Genomic DNA, 17,954 nt, shown 5'->3' with positions numbered 1-17,954 from the left:
TCCGTCAACCTCGGTAGATCATGAAGCCGCGTCCTTCATCTTATGGGCGGGTCGGATGACAATCACACATCATAGCGGGCTACACACAGCTCGTCCGTCCGAATAGACGCAGTTCAAAATCCAAATTAACGGCCAAGATTGGATGGTTAAGATTGTCCCAGTTGTGGTTTTAAGCTAAGCTACCTTAGTAACGGGGCTCACAATTTTGAAGGTCCAAGCAAGCTATGCAAGTGGTCCGGATCTCTTCATCTCTCCAATCGTGGCCGTAAAAAGTACGCGGCGTGGGAAGAAGATTCGCGCGTGGTGCGTGCATGCGACACGCGTGATTCTACTTATATTACAGAAAACCACGCAACTTCGAAGGCCCGCGAAGAGATCTGAGAGAATTTCGATTCACGGTATGTGCATTTCCTCATCCCTCTTCTCTCTCATCTGAAATTACATGCTTGAGTTTCTGAAATCGATTGATATTTCACGCTTCACATCCGATCTGATAAAAGCACGATTCGTAGAGGTGTAGATTTATTTTCTTCTTCTTCTTGCCCTTTTCCCTTTATCTGTAATTTTTGCTGTAGAAAACCCTAATTACTGGAAACCCTAGAGAATTAGCGCACTGAAATTTCATCTTCGTCTACGATCTAAGAGAAATTCATAAAATTAATAATGCAACCAAATGGCTACACGAGCCGGTTGATCTAAGATCTGATCAATCCCATTATTCAGATTGTGTTGATTGATGATATGGACCAAATCAACGGTCTGATGATCAATTGGATAGGATCAACGGTCAACTTAAATTGTGGGGCATATGGGATCAATCATATGGTCCATGACTTTCATATGTTTTATTTATTTAGTTAGTCTTTAGGGTCTGATTGTCTTATGATGTAGTTAACAAATTCTCTTTTGTATGTGTTGCTGTTCATTCCGGACAGGTGGTCACACGTGTTATGAAATGACCAGAATTTGATCAAACGCGTGCGATTAGGAATAGTATCAGGCGTGCCAGAGTTGTTGTATTCAACTTGAATCGATTGAATGCTTGTGACCCTAGGCACTAAACTAGCCAGATTAGGATCAAACCTGTGAAGGTTGACCTGACTGTTCAACCACTAACTGATACATCAATTACACGATTTTAGAAGAGGAGGGTTAGTCCTTCAGAATGTGATCTTTTTGCCTTAGAACCAATGACTTTTCTTTCAATGATGATATCATAGCAGGTTTCTTAGTAAAAAAATTAGGGTTTGATAGAATTAAAAATAAGGTTGGATCATAGATTTTATCAATTGGAATGTAAAAGCAATACAATTAATGAATGAAAAATAAACTAAGAAGAGCAAAAGATAAAACACCTACGGTGGCTTGAGCTAGCAAAATGACCGTGGAAACTACCAGACGGTTGTGGCATGAAGTCAACAGGATGTGACTGATAATGTATCAAGTAAGAACTCGATAATTGGGGGATTCGACGATTGCGGTCGTAGATATTTAACATACTCCTAATGCGTATTGCAGCGATGTGCTAGACAGTAGCGGATTTACGCTAAAGTAATGGCTCTAGACTTATTGCAGCATGTCTAGATAGAAGTGGAGTGACTAAAGCTAAGAAGCTAAACTAAGGATAAGAGATTAATTGTTTGTTGTGGATTTATGCTGTAGAGAGATTGATTGTTTTGTGGCAAGGGCCTGTAGCTCTTCTTTGAGTGTCGCTTTTAAAGCTTTTGAGAGGCAGTGGCCGCATCATGGTTTCCGCGTGAATCTTCGATCATGTAGTGGCCGTATCCTATTAGGATTTGGAATCCTTGTTGTATAACGCCATTGTGTATGATCCGCTTCTAATTCCGAATGGCTTTCCATTGTTTGCTCGTAATTCTTTGTCGCCTCTGAGAAAATATCGAATGTCCTTCGGGAAAATTTTCTTTTCGATTTGATCCAGGACGGTCATGTCGTGCATTGGTTGGATTACGAAGAATTTGGCATCTCAAGTTTACGGAAGCTTCCTTAGCACGTTAGGGGTCACACATGTCGCTTGTGCATCGGTGACATGCCTTGCGAATGATGTCCGCTTTTTCTGGTGCAGACATGCGTACGGTTCTGAGTGGGGCTCCTTTTGGTTGCCTACGTGTTGCTAGGAGAAGTGTCGGCAATCCCTCTTGTTGGGGGTATGTTTTCCTCCCACCATACGTACAAGTGTGCTGACATGTAGCGGCTTTTCACTGGACAACGTGGATTGCACCATGCCAAGTGTAAATAGTATTATCATTACTTTCTTGGTGGATCACTTTTGGGGCACCAAATGATGTCTGAATGACACAAAATTGATCCCATTTGATAGCCCATTGAGTAAGCTTTCGGATGAGCCCAAGATTATGCAATTCCGGGGTTGTTTGGGTGAGATATGGCCTATTTATTATGGGGTTGTTTGGGTGATAGTCTAATCTCTTCATTCGCGTTGATTATTGGATGCAAGGTGGGATCCTTCCCCTCCTATTTGGGGCTTCCATTCTGCATTGGTAAATGCCCCTTACATCTTTGGGATAAAGTGGTGGAGAGAATAGAAAGAAAGTTGGCACCCTGGAAGAGTTGCTAGCTTTCGTGGGGAGGGAGACTCACTCTCATTAAATCAGCTTCTTCCAGCGTGCCACTATACTTCATGTCCCTTTTCAAATGCCCAAGCTCAGTTAGAAACAAATTGGAGAAGCTCATGAGAGATTTCTTTTGGAGATGCAGTTTTGAAGGCTTCAAATTTCACCTTCTCAGGTGGGAAGATGTTTGCAAACCAATTTCAGAAGGTGGGGCTGGGTTGTGAGACCTTTTCAATACGAACAGCACTTTGCTAGCGAAATGGTTATGGAGATTCGCCATGGAGGAAGGTTCACTTTGGAGAAATATCATCGCTTCAAAGTATGGGTTGGCCCCGGGAGGTTGGGTAGCTAAGGAGTCGTCGCTCTATAGGGCTTCAAATACTTGGAAATCTATTATGGAGTTATTGGCGGAGTTCCAAAAAGGTATATCCTTCTCTTTAGGCAATGGTACAAGAGTTAGATTTTGGGAGGATAGATGGTGCGATGATATCCCCCTCTCAAATCTACCTTGACCTAGCTCAGCTTGCTCCTTCAACAAATATTAAGGTGTCAAGAGTGCTTTTCGGGTTCGGGTAGTAACATATGTTGGTCTCCCCCCTGCAGAAGAGATATGACCGAAGTGGAAATTGAAGAGCTCTTATTACTTTTAGAAAGGATCCGCTTCGTGTTTCTCCCAGGTGGTTCGAATGAAATGGTTTGGAATTATCACAGCTCAGGGAAATTCACGGTTAGCTCCTTCTTCAAGATGATCAGATCTTCTGACTCTTCAAGTGATAGGGACAATCATGCCTTTCATTTTTGGCAGTATGATATTCCTCCCAAGGTTGCGGTGCTCTCTTGGCTGGTAGGTAGAAAGAAAGTGCTGACGATAGGCAACCTGCAAAAGCAAGCTATGGTTATTCCTAACAGATGTTATCTGTGCGAGCAAGATGCGGAGACAATTGATCATTTGTTTATTTTTTGTTCATTCACGTCCAAAGTGTGGTACCATTTCTTATCCTCCTTTAATTTGTTTTGGGTTATGCCTAGCAACATGAACTATCTTCTTTGGATGTGGCATGGAGGACTGGTCATCAAGAGAGGGACTCTTTGGCACATGGTTCTTCTGGCTATTTGGTGGGAGATATAGTTCGAGAGGAATAGGTGTTGTTTTGAGAATGTTTCTTGGCCCGTTGAAGTTGCGATCTGGCGTGTGAAGGCCTCCCTTTTTTAATGGGCCTCTATCCTCAAGAGCCTTGATTGATTGCTATTTTTCCTTTTGTTTTAGGCCTTTGCCTTCCGTTTATTCTTTTCTCGCTAGCAGTTGCTAGTGGGTCTTCAATAAAAATCCATTACTCTTGAAAAAAAAAAGATATGCCCCATTTACACAGTGACGGGATTTAGGGGCAGTTTGGTCATTTTCTATTATTAGGGCCTTTTCTTTTGGTTTTAAGCCTATGGAAAGCTATGTTATGGAGGAGTTATTTACCATTATTATGATGATGGAATAAAGATTCAGTTTTCAGGTTTCTTTGGTAGAAGATTTGGAGTAGGGGTTTTCCACTGTCTCTATTGTTCAGCTAGAGAATTGTTAGGTTCTCTCCCACAATCTCTTTCTTATTTTCTTTGATATATTTGCATCCCCCTTTTGGGGTTTGCTAATTAGGCAAAAGGCAATGTTGCAGATAAATCTGTTTCGGTCTCTGTATATTTTTATTGAATTAGGTGGATCGCCATCAATAACGGTAAGATCTACGGTTCGGATCTTACTTTTAAGAACTCAACAAATTTTAATGCATGGTTGATAGTTTTAACTTAGCAAGCAAGTTATCATTAATTATTGTAGATTTATGGTTCAGATCTTACATTTTTATTTGATTTGGTTCTCATGAAAAACGTTTCAGAGTTTTGCTTGAATCTTGTCTACCAAAAGCTTCGTTCGAATTGTGTGATGTTGAATTATTGGGTCTGATCATTGGAAGTGTAACTCTTCTCAAGGCACCAAAGTCCATGCATGTGGGGCCCTTGATTTGTTTATCCACACTGTTGATCTGATGGGCTGTCCTGTGTGTGGGGGATGTCTCAATAGTCCTGCAGATTGGAAGATTTTAACACTTCAATCTTTTGCCTCATTACTGTTGAATGTGGATTGTTTCTGTACTTTTCCTTACCTGTCTATTTATAGGCCATCGATCCAGGGGTTGGGATCTTACCATTTTGGAGATTGATGGGGCATCATTCATCATGGGTGGCCATCTAGTGAATGGGCATTGCCAAAGCATGGTCCCACATATCCAATGCTTAGGCCTCTGAACAAACTTCGGACTTTATGAGACTTGGGAACCGTTAATCAGGGGGTCTCCACTCATAGCTCAGTGGCAGACAGTGTGTTTCAACTCTGAGGTCATGGGTTTCAGAACCCCCATGTGTGCATGCTGGTGTAAGAGTGCGTGTGTTCTCACCTTTCAAAAAAGAAAAGAAAAAAGGAACCATTAATCAGTTTAGCTTGTGTTTGGCTCAGCCTCTGAGAACATTAATATGTGATTTTGGATTTCTACTCTTACACTGTTAGTAGAAAATCCAAAAACAGTGAAATGATATTCATGTGGATTTGAAAGAACTCTTTTGTTTTTTCCTAATGCAACACAAAACATCCCCATTTTGTGATTTTTGGAAATCTACTAAGAGTAGAAATTCCAAAATCACAAATTAGTATAGCCACAAGTGCAGCTTGTCACTCAATTTTAAATGATGAAAATGTGTCCTACTATTATAACGAGGACGGAGCCCTCAAAATGCAGTTATGTTTCTTTCGACTCCAACTGAGTGTAAGGTGGTTTCAATATGGAGATCATTTGAATGCACAAGTCAATTGAACTGTGTTTGACTCAGCCCATTAGAAGAATAATTTATGATTTTGGGATTTCTAACCCCAGAAGAATGACCAAAAATTGAAATCACACTCTAGTTGAAAAGAGCTCTTTTTCTTTTCTTTTTTTTTGCCTGATACAACACAAAACATCCCCATATTGGAAATTCTACTCAAGAATAGGAATTCCAAAATCACCATGTCGATGAGCCAAATGCGACCGTAGGCAAGTGGAAATGATGAAAACTGAAATACCCAAAATCCTCTCCAGTAGACTCCTGTCATTCAATTCAGAAATGAATTGGCTTTTTAGCTTCTTTTGCCTGAAACTTCTATAATCAGCCATGAAAATTTTGACAAAACCCATGTTTCCTTCTGCTCTAGTCTCTTGCAGCCCTAAATAGAAATGGCCGCAAACAGTGGAGCACCTCCAAGGGGCAGCGCAGCAGCAGCTGCAAGCTTGCGTAGGAGGAGGGCTGGCGGGGGTGGGTCAACAGCAGGAGCGGGTGTCAACACCATGCTCCAGTTCTACACGGATGACACTACAGGCCGCAAGATGACACCCAACACCGTCCTCATCATGAGCATCGGGTTCATAGCATTTGTCGCCATTCTCCATGTCTTTGGTAAGCTCAACTTTGTTCCAAGATCTTAGGTGGGTCTCAACATCAAAATTCATTGTAGGTGTGGTGATTTTCTCATTTTGAGTATTTGAGGAACTCTGATTTTGTGTCGTGCTTAGTCTGAAATCATTTGTTAGCTTGACCTTTCACAGAAAGAACAAAGAAACACAGATTATAATCTAGTGAGTTTTGTTAATTCTTATTACCTTGGTGTGAATAAGTCAGTAGCAGTTCTGTTGAAAGAATGGCGATGGCACCTTAAAGTTTCCTGGTGGGCTGCCTGCATACCAAAATTAGATGGTTAAAAAGTTAGCCAACTGTCCACATTCATCGCTACAGGATTCACCCACCTGATTCATGGACTGGCCTGATTTTGGGTACAATAGCTCATGTACCCATGTGGAGTCTGCATAATGAACGGCCCGAATTCATTTAAGGCCTATCACACTGGAGCATGTGACCTGCAGTATCCAGGTGTGTGAATCTGCATGTTTCATCAACAAATTACAAAGATCAGGATCCCCCTTGTGGCTAGGCACAACGGGACAAATCTAAACTGGGAATCCCTGATTGTTGAAACCATCAGATCTCATCCCTCCCCCAAGAGGAAAGCTGTTCTGGAGAGGGATACATGGAAGTTCCTCAAGTTGCAAACCCTTCTCTTACCTGTGGATGAAGTCAGAAAATTATGGTGATTGAATGATTCCGTCCATTGGGTGATTACCAGTTTGGCCGCCAAATATAGGGATTTGTTCATTTTAAGCTCAGTTGTGGAACACGTTTTGCTTGATTTTCTACATGATCGTCTCATGGAAACCTTTGGTTTTGATCCCAATACACAGAGAGATGGATGGTTGGTGATGCATGGGAATCGGAATGACAGAAGGTGGTTAGATACAGTGGCCCATCATAAGTGGGACATTCCGATGAATGTTCCAGATGGTGGATCATTATCCTATTTCCAAATTTTAGAAGTTGTCAGACTGTCAACTGTCTAGGCTTTGCATGAATGAGGTGAACAGGCAGATTCTTGGGCCAGGTCAGGCACAGGCCTCTGCTGCATGGGTTGGATCACATGACAATTGACAAACCTGACTGTAGTTGGAGGTGCGTATGGGCTGAGCCTGCTCTCTCATGCATTCCACGAGCACATGCTTGGCTGGACATTTATCATGTGAACCCATGGTAATATGCTTGTTCCAGAAATCAGGCATGGGCCACGTGAGTCTGAGTAGAATGGACGATTAAAAGAAATACCTGAATTCCGTAATTCTACATATGCTCATATCTCACTGATGAGTAGACTGACTTGAGTTCTGGGCTAGGATACAATCACCTGGCTGCACTCATGTATGGCCTACATTTCACACTTTCTAATTTGTGTGTGGTGAAAGTCTTCAATCTTCATGCAGATCACCTTCGCAGACTGACATAAAATCCACGGCTATTATGTGTATATATAAGGCTATGGTTTAGTTATACATGGTTAATGTGAAATTATTATCAGAGAAGTGACCAGATATGCTCTGCATGTATGTAATTAAACTGTTCGTTTGAGATATTTACGGCCCACCCATGATGTGTGTCTCGTTGTTTTGATTACTCGTTTTCACCATACGTACCAAGAGTCATCCCGATATCAGAGTCGATGGGACAAACCGCAGGGAACAATTGACGATCATGCTAAAACCTGCGTGTTCACCTTTTCTTTTGGCTCACCCAAGTTGTGGAAATGATTTGAGTTGTGTCCATTCATCTTGATGGGGCACACCAGATGAATGGTTTGCATGAGATATACACAATGCGGCAGATCCACATTCATTTGGAAATTCCTATGGTGGGTGTTCCCCTCTCCAATTACCCCTACCATTCCTTTTGCACGGCGCACCCCGGTTATGGATGAGGGTGGATTTTGGGATCTAGGCCTAACATGGGGCATGCATCTAATGGACGGTTTGATGACACCCGCACAGCTCGAGTGTGTGGTAAGTATCATGGGCATCAAAAGTTTGTGATTATATTCGTTATTATAATAACGGCGCTATATTGATTTAAGACAGCCTGCCTAATTACTATGGTCCGAACCGGACCCAGCACAATCAAATCGGCTGGAAGGATGTGTTAAAAACAGATGACAGCAAAGAGAAGTATCTAAACAATGTGTATGTTAACAATCCTTTTATCTTTTTTTCTTTTCCCTACTCTCTCTCTCTCTCTCTCTCTCTCTCTCTCTCTCTCTCTCTCTCTCTCTTCTCAACTACTTGTCGATTACCTGTAATTGGGCCCACATGATATTTGTGCCAGAACAGATGCAGTTTGGCTCTCCTAATGAGTGGTTTGGATCTGGCCCATTCGCCATGATGGAACATACAGACATGGAGAAGTGGCCTTCATCAAACTAACCTCATCTCCACAGTATAGCGATCCATTTTGAGTATCAGGATCTTGCACTTAGGAGATCACCAGGGATGGGCCATGCTACAAAAGTGGCAGTGAAAGGAAAATCCTAAGTCCAAAAGGGGCGGGAGCATGGAACGAAGATTGTTGCAAAAACAATCCTTCCTCTTCTCTCTGATTCATAGACTGTGGGGCCCACCCATTGAATGATCGCAGTCTGTGCATGTGCCATACATCTAAGGTGGGTGATCGGCCTGGCAACAAATTGGGGTGTTTGGGTAGGTAACCAAATCATGGGTCCAGATAGACTTGTTCTTTTAGTACAGCTTGCCCAGCAACCATCACCACATGCTTTACTGCTACTCTTATCTACCGTTGCGGGACAATAATATAAATAAAAATAAAACAATTATTGAACCAATACCTGTGAATGTTGCATACGTGTACGAGATCTGAATCCTTCATCACATCATTGGACGGTTGAGATCATCAGTACCCCACCTAACAAATGGAGATGAAGTTAGTTCCATGTGGGCCACTTCCTGTGACCGTTGGGAGTCCCTGTAGGCTGTAGCTCTATGGGCCACTGCAATGTCCGTGTTACATCCATTCCATCCATCAGTTTTGCCAGGTCTTATTAGGACATGTTCTGAAAAGTTAGGCAGATGCAAGACTCAAGTGGGCCATGCCACAGAAAACAGTGGGGATTGAATGTCCACCGTTAAAACTTTCTTGGGGCCCACCCTGACGTTTATATGCCATCCAAACCGTTCATGAGGTTATTTCCGTCAGGATGGAAAATACAAATATCAGACTGGATCTACCTCGTTTAACAAGAGCCGGTGAAACTGATGGACAGATGATGGACGGACACGGATTAGGTCTTACCCCCACCAGGACCTAGCTAGAGACCGACCGTTGGTCCTGGCGGGTGCTCCGTGGGGCCCACTGTGATGCATGTATTTTATCCATACCATTCATCTATTTTAAAAGATCATTTTAAGAGATAGTCCTGGTGACTTTTTGTGCTTTGCTAAACATCTTTTAACCATCCATTTGTGGGCCATTGATCGAACAATCATCATCATTCAATCACCTTAGTTTTTAGGCTATGACCCATCCATTCGAGGATCCATGACATCAACGGTCTAACAAGGTATCAGATCTACCTGGCAGTTAAATGATCCATGCCACATTTATTTTCTTTTTTATTTAATATATAATGAAAAAAAAAAAAAAAGAAGGAGAAAAAAGCCTACTCAAAGCCTCCCATTAAATATTGAAACTTTCTTATAAAAGTTTATAAAGGATTCAACTAACTTGTCCAATTTGGCAATTTCCCTCATCCATCCTATCAATAAAATTTATAAAATAACCCACATTTTTATTTATTTATTTTAAAAATACATATAACAGCACTATTTATAAGACCACACCTCCTAATTTGAAACAGACTCCTTGGTTTCATTTCAACTCTCTTAGATATCTGGTCTGAACTTTCTTTCATTTCTCATAATTCCTTTCATGTGAAAAAGATTGTGTGCGCACGGTGCTCACAGAAGGTCGGTAAGCATACATCTATCACCATCCGATAATGCTGAGTGGGAATCTTAACACACCTTTCAGAATGGAAGTTTTGATGATTTGCATTATTCGAAGTGATTGTTAGATTCCCGCCGGCGTCTTTTATTTGTAGGAGAGAGAGAGAGTGTGTGCACTGACTCTGAGTGCTCAGTGCGCGCGCACTGAAACCGCGGTTTTCTTTTGTTGTGGCTGTTTAGGTTGTGGTTCGTCTGTGTTCACTTGATTGATGGTACTAAAATCTCTTATTTGATGATTTTCAGCGGTCGTTTTGTTGTGGTCGCTATGGCAATAACATGGCTTGGAAAGATGGTATTGATCGTGGTGGTAGCAGCAATATTTATGGTCTTCGTTGAAGGAGTTGTTGAAGAAAGCAGCAGCTCTTGGAGAGATTTAGAATCAAAGAATCATCTTAGACGTCTTAATAAGCCTCCTGTCAAGACTATAAAGGTTATTTCTTTTGTTGTTGTTGTTGTTGTTGTGGTCGTCCTATCTGGTGTTGCTGCTTCTCTTGTCATAGCAGCATGGGAGAATTAGGATACTCTCCTTGCAACAATCAGAAAAATCATGCTTGTTGCAATCTAATTGAACCACATCGTAACACTGCATTTATTGAGGTTTGTTAAAATTAATATTTCCACCCACTGCGTAGTTAATTTGATGTTTGCTAATTACTAAAATTAATATTTCCACCTACTACGTAGTTAAATTGAGGTTTGCTAATTCCACACGCTGTGAGAGCAGTACACATCCATACGTGTGCGTATGTTTCACAATGTGACACGTGTGAAATCTGAGCTTTCCATCATGCCAACTACATTGTCTATATCTTCCAGCATAAAAACAGGGCTATTTCATATCTTTAATGGGCGCAACGTATCAAAACAAATGACTGGACATAAAAGAAATTTAACGGTCAGTTTACCTTGTATTTTGTGGCCCACCTGAAGATCTAAGCATTATTTCCAGAAACCTTATGGAAAGCTCAGATCTCACACACGTGTTTCATATTTGCACATCTGCCCTATCTGTTGATGTGTAGGACTTGAGTGTGTATGGAATTAACAGACCTAGCCAGCAAACGCTCAGGCCTGCAAATGCGGCAACCCGTTAGGGCTGGGCCAAACATGTCTAAGCCCAGCCCATGAGTTAAAGACCTGGTTCAGGTCCAACCTATCTTGTGTCAGCAGGGGAATCGTGTTTGTGCACGACCGGGTATCGTGACTGGTCCAGAGCTGAGTCAGGGGATCCATCCAACCCGGCATATGTCCATTGCTGACTAGTTACTCCAAACCGGACCTGATACGACCGAGTCTGAGTCGACTCGGACGGTCAGCAATCCATGGTTGAAATATGAACTCCTTTGAACCTAAGGATGTTGATTTTTATTTTATTTTATTTTATTTTATGTGATGACAGAGTAAAGATGGGGATATAATCGACTGTATTGATATCCATAGGCAACCTGCTTTTAAGCATCCTTTACTCAAAAATCATAGAATCCAGGTAGTTCTATTTCCTTACTTTGTCTATGTTCGCCCAAAAGAGCCCATCAGGTAATCCTAACCGTCCGATTGGTGGCCCATGAATGGATTTTCAAAATGAAAAAAGTGGGTTTACATGCTAACGATTGAACAGTTGGGATCATCTGATCAGTGCAATCGTGGCACATTGGCCCATCTTCCATGGAATCTATTGAATGGACAGTTTTCAACGGTGATTGGTTTACATCAAACTCTATATGTTACCATCCACCGTTGGCTTGTCTATTTTCTTGGATTTTTAAGTTTAGATCCCACACTGGGAAATTGTGATGAACAGATGAGGCCCACCACCTATCCAAGAGGCAATGGACAGAGGGTTTCGAGGGCCCCACCCCAATCGGCATGGCAAAAGAGTGGAACTTGTCCGAAAGGAACGGTTCCGATTCGCAGGACCCGAAAGAGGGACAAAATCAGAGCCGTCTCCTTCCAAAGCCCAGGGAGAAGATATCCTACTGCATCCTCAGACAACAGCTATGGCCATGAGGTTTGCCATCATCGTGACCGTTAATTATTTGTTTATTATTTCTTTTGATTAATCTTCATTTCATCCAAAAATAGATTTACCTTTTGAATATTCTTTCTACCTGAAATTACTGAGATAGGAACCATCGAGACCATAGCCGTTGGATGCAAGTCATGTTTCAATGATCTAAACCGTTGATCTGATGAGATAAACAGCTGATGGTAGCTTCTTTAAAAATATTTAAGATTGGAAGATCTTAAGCATGGCCCACATACAAAAGAAAATAATTAAATGATCAAAGGGATGAAATATCACAATCTGAGCTTATTCCTTTTGGGTATCCCATCCACTGCGAGGCCCATCATATAAACGGTTCGGATCATAAATCTAATGACTCGAGTCCCGACAATTCCTATAACAATACATCTTGAAATATAAGTAGCAATCTATTATACTTTTATCACACATGCACACAACGCACGAGGATATCACATCCAAGACACGGTTAACGGTGATCTAGTGGTCCATATAACGGACGGTAGATGGTATAAAAGTCCACTGATCGGACAATCCTAACCGTTTGATTTAATGTAACAGAAACTAAACAATGTGACTAATCTATATTTATTTTTGCATTAGAATGCATTAATATATACGAAAGATGACGTGTTTCTCGGAGCAAAGGCACAAATCAATGCCTGGAACATCCATGTCGAGCCCAATGAATTCAGCGCTTCGAAGATCACGATTCTCAGCAGCGACGGTCCGGATGCTAGCAGCATTCAAGTTGGATGGATCGTATGAGCCTTCCTTTCATCTGGGTCCCATCCCTTTTTTCAATTTTCTGGGTCCAAACAGCATAAACACTGTAATTTAATTTCAGCCGTTTATCGCCCACAGTCCACGGTTTTCTAAGCTAGCATGCAGCATTGTCTTCGGTAGACTTGTCGCACGTGTACAGGAGACTCGAATCAGAGTGAAGGGTGGGGCCCACCATGAAGATCCAGATGGTGAAGAAATTGGGCTTGTCCACTCATCTGGTGGGCACCTTGATGATCTCTATGGATCAGATGGTCCAATAATCCAACGTACAGGTGAGGCTAGGTGATCTTCATGGTGGGTCCCACCCATTGCAATGATCTGAATGGTCTACGTATGTGAGATATGGTGGGGAAGATTTGGGCTTCATGGTAGTATAGCTTAGCAAATCTGGCTGTCGTGCGACTAACCTACGTTTGCTATTACCGGGTCCGATGCATTGGGCGTGACTGTTTTTCGGTGCACCGGTTCTGTACAAGTGGGGCCCATATTTCAGCAATCCAAGCCGTTGATATGACCGGACGCCCTGAAAATCTTCCTCAGTAGAAGATCCTAGCCCTCCAATGTATTCAGTATCATTTATCTTTACCTCTTATCGGTAGGCGACTGATTTGTACGTTTGGATCTTCGGATACGGGAGAGATGTGGATCCGTCAGCCTCGGCGGGACGCATTTCTCGTATGGATGCATCAATCGGACTCGGATTGCCTCGTGACTGATCACCAGAGACTCTGTGGGGGCCACCGTGATTTATGTGTTTTATCCGCTCCGTCCATCCATTTTTCCAAATCATTTTAGGGCATAAAACCAAAAATGAGTCAGATCCAAAGTTCAAGTGGACCACACCACAGGAACCAGTGGGGATGGAACGTCTAATGTTGAACCCCACATACGTCATGGTCGGGTCGTCAGGGTCACCAAGCAATCCGCGTCCGCATCAAGACCCTGCAATTCCTCCTTCCCTTGGGAACGAATGAGGTATGCCCGGCTCAGAATGCAACATGTGTGCGACATCCGAGCTCTCCATCAGGTGGGCCACACTATATAGATCTTCCGGCCCAAAAATCAGCCTGGATCTTTCATCACGTGGGTCGAAGCGTACGAAACAAATGAACGGATAGAGAAAAAACTCATGTCAGCCATCAATTTATGTTATACACACTTCAACCCACCTGATGATTGGCCTGCCTGATTTTGGGGCTAGAAGGTCTAGATAGCATGGCCCACCTAATAATGGACCGCTTGGATCTTGCACCCAAGCACCACGTTGGCACGTGTGCTGGCCCAGAAGAAAACATCGATATTGGTGAGCCCTAATGACTGGGTTACGTGGATACCCACCACCATACTAGTTGGTGGAATCAAGTGGGCCCCGCTTCTTATTACCGTTGGATCTTAAACATTTCCTCCTTTTTTTCTGACATGTGCTATCATGTGGTACTGAAATTCTCAGGTACATCCGTTGCTGTTTGGAGATGACAAAACCAGATTATTTACGTACTGGACTGTATGTTTTAGTAGCCTTACACGCGCACTTTCTACATGATCCTTCACACGTGGCAAGGGTACCAGCCTGGCACGTGTATGTGACATCTGATCCATCAAAATAAGGCTTGCCCTTTAACCATGCAAGCAAGAGAAAGTAAATATTTCGATATAACTTGGCAACGGTCCACATTCATCGAACCCATGAGACCCTCCTGATGAATGGACAGGAACATCTTTCATGCAAAGTCACGTGCAGAGTGGGTCAAACCTTATGAACGGCTCAGATGTTCCGTACATGCCCACATGTGGCGCTGATGAGAGTGGTTTTTTGTGGTGAACAGGGAGATGGTTTTAATAGAACGGGGTGTTTCAACGTACTGTGTCCGGGTTTTGTGCAAGTAAGCAAGAACGTAGTTCTGGGTGCGGATATAACTCCTCTTTCTACCTACAACGGCACCCAATACATCATTGACCTTATGGTCTACAAGGTAACTTACTACAACGAACCCATGGCTTTGCGGACTCAAGGATACCCCACTCCACTGAGTTGACTCAGACTCGATTTTGTCTCCCAACAAATGTCCAACTCGGCCTGAGTCACTGAGTCATGACTCGAGTCGTCAGTCAGAAAAACATGAGTCAGACTTAGGGGGTGGCAATAGATTGGGCGGTCAGGTCTTGTAGGACGAGAGATTGGAACCCAAAACTTACCATCTGGGCCTGGGCTTGTCAATCTAGGCCCTGTGTTCATGTGGACCCAGGCCATTGATGAATGGCTCAGCTTGGCTGGTTGGTGTGGTCAATTGGTCCAATGGGACAGGTTGTTCCCATTCATAGTACTAGTTTAAAGGGCACTCTTGGGATCAATTTTCTGTAAATGATCTTGACAGTCCATGTTTTTGGCAATTGATCAAACGGCTAGGATTACCTGATTGGTGTGATATTTGCATGGTAGCCCACGAGATGTGTGGACCAATCAATACAAGTATCTCGATGCAACTAGACAACTATATATATATATATATATGATCCTTCAGCATGCCGAAATGGACGGCATATTCAGGTTTCCAGTTTGATTAGGTGGGGTCCATGGTTTAGCGATAGAACATTGGTTTGTTGGGAGACTCCTGGATGGACCATAGCCAGAAAGGACACTAGCTCAATTGATCCATTTATCGAATCAATGGCCTTAAATTGATAAAAGAAAACAAAAATTGTTAACAGTGGCTAATTCAAGTGGACCACTGAATTTGAAAAATTAGTTCAAGAAAGAGAAAAATGACTAAATTGCAATTACATTAATGTAAATGTAATTTGAGAGATACTTAGTCACATTTTCCATGCTGCCAATTTCTACAATTCAATTCAATTAAATTCTGCAACCAAACCGGCCCATCCAAATTGTGCTTCTAACTTGTTTCCTTCTTGCTTTTGGATGTGTGATAGGACCCCAAAAATGGGAACTGGTGGCTCGTGTATGGCAATGAACCGGTGGGATACTGGCCCACACCTTTGTTCAAGAACTTAAAGGAAGCCACTTTGATTGAATGGGGAGGAGAAGTTCTCAACACTGCAATGGGTGGCATCCACACCACTACCCAAATGGGCAGTGGACATTTTCCTTATGAAGGACCTGGAAAATCGAGTTACTTCCGGAACATCCTCACCGTCGATCAGACGAACATTTTTAGGGCCCCTGATTGGGTGGTACCCTTCAGCGACAAGCCCCAGTGCTACAATGTTAGATATGATGGTTCTAAGATAGGGAAGGATATGGGCTATTTCTTCTTTTTTGGTGGGCCTGGTGAAGGTGCTGACTGCCCATGAAGGTTGATAATTTAATGATGAAAATAAGGTATTGTATGCAAGTTGATAGGGGTGGCCCAGTGGGGAAGGGTTGGAATATTTTTGTAATAGTTGGGGCAATAAACATTTTTAATTTTTATTAATTGTGAAAGGAAATAAAATGGTCTGAATTAGTTATGCATGCATCAGAATTTAGCTTGTGTTTGGATGCTCAATTGAACTGAATTGCAATAATTTAATTCAATACAAGAGACCACGAAAGTGAGAACGCTTTGATCATAATGGCTACCTAAATGATCATTTCAGTTATATCTGCTGCAGGGGAAATTGTTTGGTGCTCATGGGTTATCCCCTTATTCGGTCGGCATTTCTCTTTATAGTAGTTATTTATTGTAATTTACTTTAAATGAGCATCCAAACACACCATTTTCAAATTTAGTGCAGATAGCCAAATTTGGTAGATTGGGCATGTGAGTCGAAGCTGGTTTTGCAAATTCGAAATTGGGCCGTGGAAAATGGATGGGCATGGTTAGATCAGATCAGGGTATTTTCACATAGGCGAAGAGTGGTAGTAGCATGCTGCTGGGCTGAGTCAGCCAGAAACCAGTCTTTTTCATCTGTTTAGACCTGAAATTCATATCTGAGCTTGGATTATGTCAACCACAAATGGGCGGATTGGAGCCTTATCCAGCGTAAACATCGGTCCTTTTCTGTTTTTTGGGTAGGCTGAGTAAAATCGTGATCGAGCCCAAGCTATAGAAGGCTCTGGCCTAGATGCCTGTTCAGCTAGCCTGGCCATTAAGAGCAACCATACAACTGTTTGTGCCACTCCATTTCTATCATTTACAAAAGAGCAACAAAAGCATTTATTGAAGAAAGGAGAGGATTAGTTAGAAATGTCAACATGATAGGGATAGAAATGTAGTATTTGTGATACACCCATCCGCATATCTGCTTTACACGTGCCCGTCCAATAATACTAGCGATGCCTGTCATGAACAGGACCCAAAAAAAGAAAAAAGGAAAAAAAGGACGACCGTGAAACCGGAGCATGATGCTCAGAGACCAATCTGAAATAACTAAATATGGCCTGAGGAAGCCAGCCCACATAAACAATAAAATCAATTTCAACACCGCCAAGATCCGTGCATCACCTCCCAACCCACAAAAGCACAATGTAATACCCAATGCCATAGTACATCAACTAGGAATTGCTGCATAAATCAAACAATATTTACAGAAATGGCAATCTGACGAGATTACAAGGTTCATGAAGTGTCACGGACGATACTGTCAATTCATTGAGTCTTTCCTCAACAAGAAAAAAGAAAAAAAAAGGAAAAATTACCAAAGAAGCCAAACATGTCAGCAAAATTTCAATGAATAACATTAAGTAATCCATGAGTTATCTACTAAATACATGATAGTATGGTGGTAAAAAAACTAGAGGGCATGAGGAATAAAATCTCTACTAAAAAACCTGCATCTTTATGGCGAACTGCCATAAAAAGAAAAAAGAAAAACACTCTAAACTTGAATTTTCAGTTTGGGCAAGAGAGGCCACATTTGAGTGGACTAGACTGTTGGCCTGTTGTTGGGTCCCACTATGGTTAGACCATGCCCCAGAAAAATCCTTGATGAGACAATGCTATGTTTCAATTCTGGCCCGCAAATAAATATATGATTTTGAGAAATGCAGCTAATCTGCACATTCAACTGAAAAGACAGCCCAATATCAGTAACTAGGATATTCTACAACCAGGGAGATTTTCAGACCGTCCAGCCATAGTGGGTCTC

The 17,954-nt window shown here is 42.2% G+C and overlaps 2 protein-coding genes across 5 annotated transcripts; both read left to right on the top strand.

Moving 5' to 3' along the window:
* The first annotated feature begins 213 nt into the window (after nucleotides 1-213).
* LOC131222809 (protein transport protein Sec61 subunit beta-like) lies at nucleotides 214-6,177 on the top strand. Of its 3 annotated transcripts, none has more exons than XM_058218011.1 (2): nucleotides 214-514; nucleotides 5,821-6,177. In XM_058218011.1, the coding sequence occupies exon 2, from the start codon at nucleotides 5,843-5,845 to the stop codon at nucleotides 6,089-6,091; it is 249 nt and encodes an 82-aa protein (XP_058073994.1). In that variant the 5' UTR covers nucleotides 214-514; nucleotides 5,821-5,842; the 3' UTR covers nucleotides 6,092-6,177. The 3 variants fall into 3 exon arrangements, with proteins under 3 accessions (XP_058073994.1, XP_058073993.1, XP_058073995.1); XM_058218010.1 differs by having other exon boundaries at nucleotides 215-398; XM_058218012.1 differs by lacking the exon at nucleotides 214-514 and adding an exon at nucleotides 1,813-2,165.
* A 3,718-nt stretch (nucleotides 6,178-9,895) lies between these two features.
* LOC131222808 (protein neprosin-like) lies at nucleotides 9,896-16,348 on the top strand. Of its 2 annotated transcripts, none has more exons than XM_058218008.1 (8): nucleotides 9,896-10,018; nucleotides 10,301-10,487; nucleotides 11,457-11,543; nucleotides 11,859-12,065; nucleotides 12,684-12,842; nucleotides 14,317-14,370; nucleotides 14,693-14,839; nucleotides 15,798-16,348. In XM_058218008.1, the coding sequence occupies exons 2-8, from the start codon at nucleotides 10,323-10,325 to the stop codon at nucleotides 16,176-16,178; spliced, it is 1,200 nt and encodes a 399-aa protein (XP_058073991.1). In that variant the 5' UTR covers nucleotides 9,896-10,018; nucleotides 10,301-10,322; the 3' UTR covers nucleotides 16,179-16,348. The 2 variants fall into 2 exon arrangements, with proteins under 2 accessions (XP_058073991.1, XP_058073992.1); XM_058218009.1 differs by having other exon boundaries at nucleotides 9,898-10,022.
* The last annotated feature ends 1,606 nt before the right edge of the window (nucleotides 16,349-17,954 follow it).

The sequence above is a fragment of the Magnolia sinica genome, chromosome 13, assembly GCF_029962835.1.
Source record: "Magnolia sinica isolate HGM2019 chromosome 13, MsV1, whole genome shotgun sequence".
NCBI classification, from domain to species: Eukaryota; Viridiplantae; Streptophyta; class Magnoliopsida; order Magnoliales; family Magnoliaceae; genus Magnolia; species Magnolia sinica.
The sequence above is the reverse complement of the archived record's forward strand: the minus strand, read 5'-3'. Positions and strand labels throughout refer to the sequence as shown.

Bases quoted from the DNA above. Each gene is read 5' to 3' on its own strand.
- LOC131222809 (XM_058218011.1), top strand. From the start codon at position 5,843: ATGGCCGCAAACAGTGGAGCACCTCCAAGGGGCAGCGCAGCAGCAGCT.
- LOC131222808 (XM_058218008.1), top strand. From the start codon at position 10,323: ATGGCAATAACATGGCTTGGAAAGATGGTATTGATCGTGGTGGTAGCA. The intron at 14,371-14,692 runs GTATGTTTTAGT...TGTGGTGAACAG, and splicing joins GATTATTTACGTACTGGACT to GGAGATGGTTTTAATAGAAC. The intron at 14,840-15,797 runs GTAACTTACTAC...GATGTGTGATAG, and splicing joins TTGACCTTATGGTCTACAAG to GACCCCAAAAATGGGAACTG.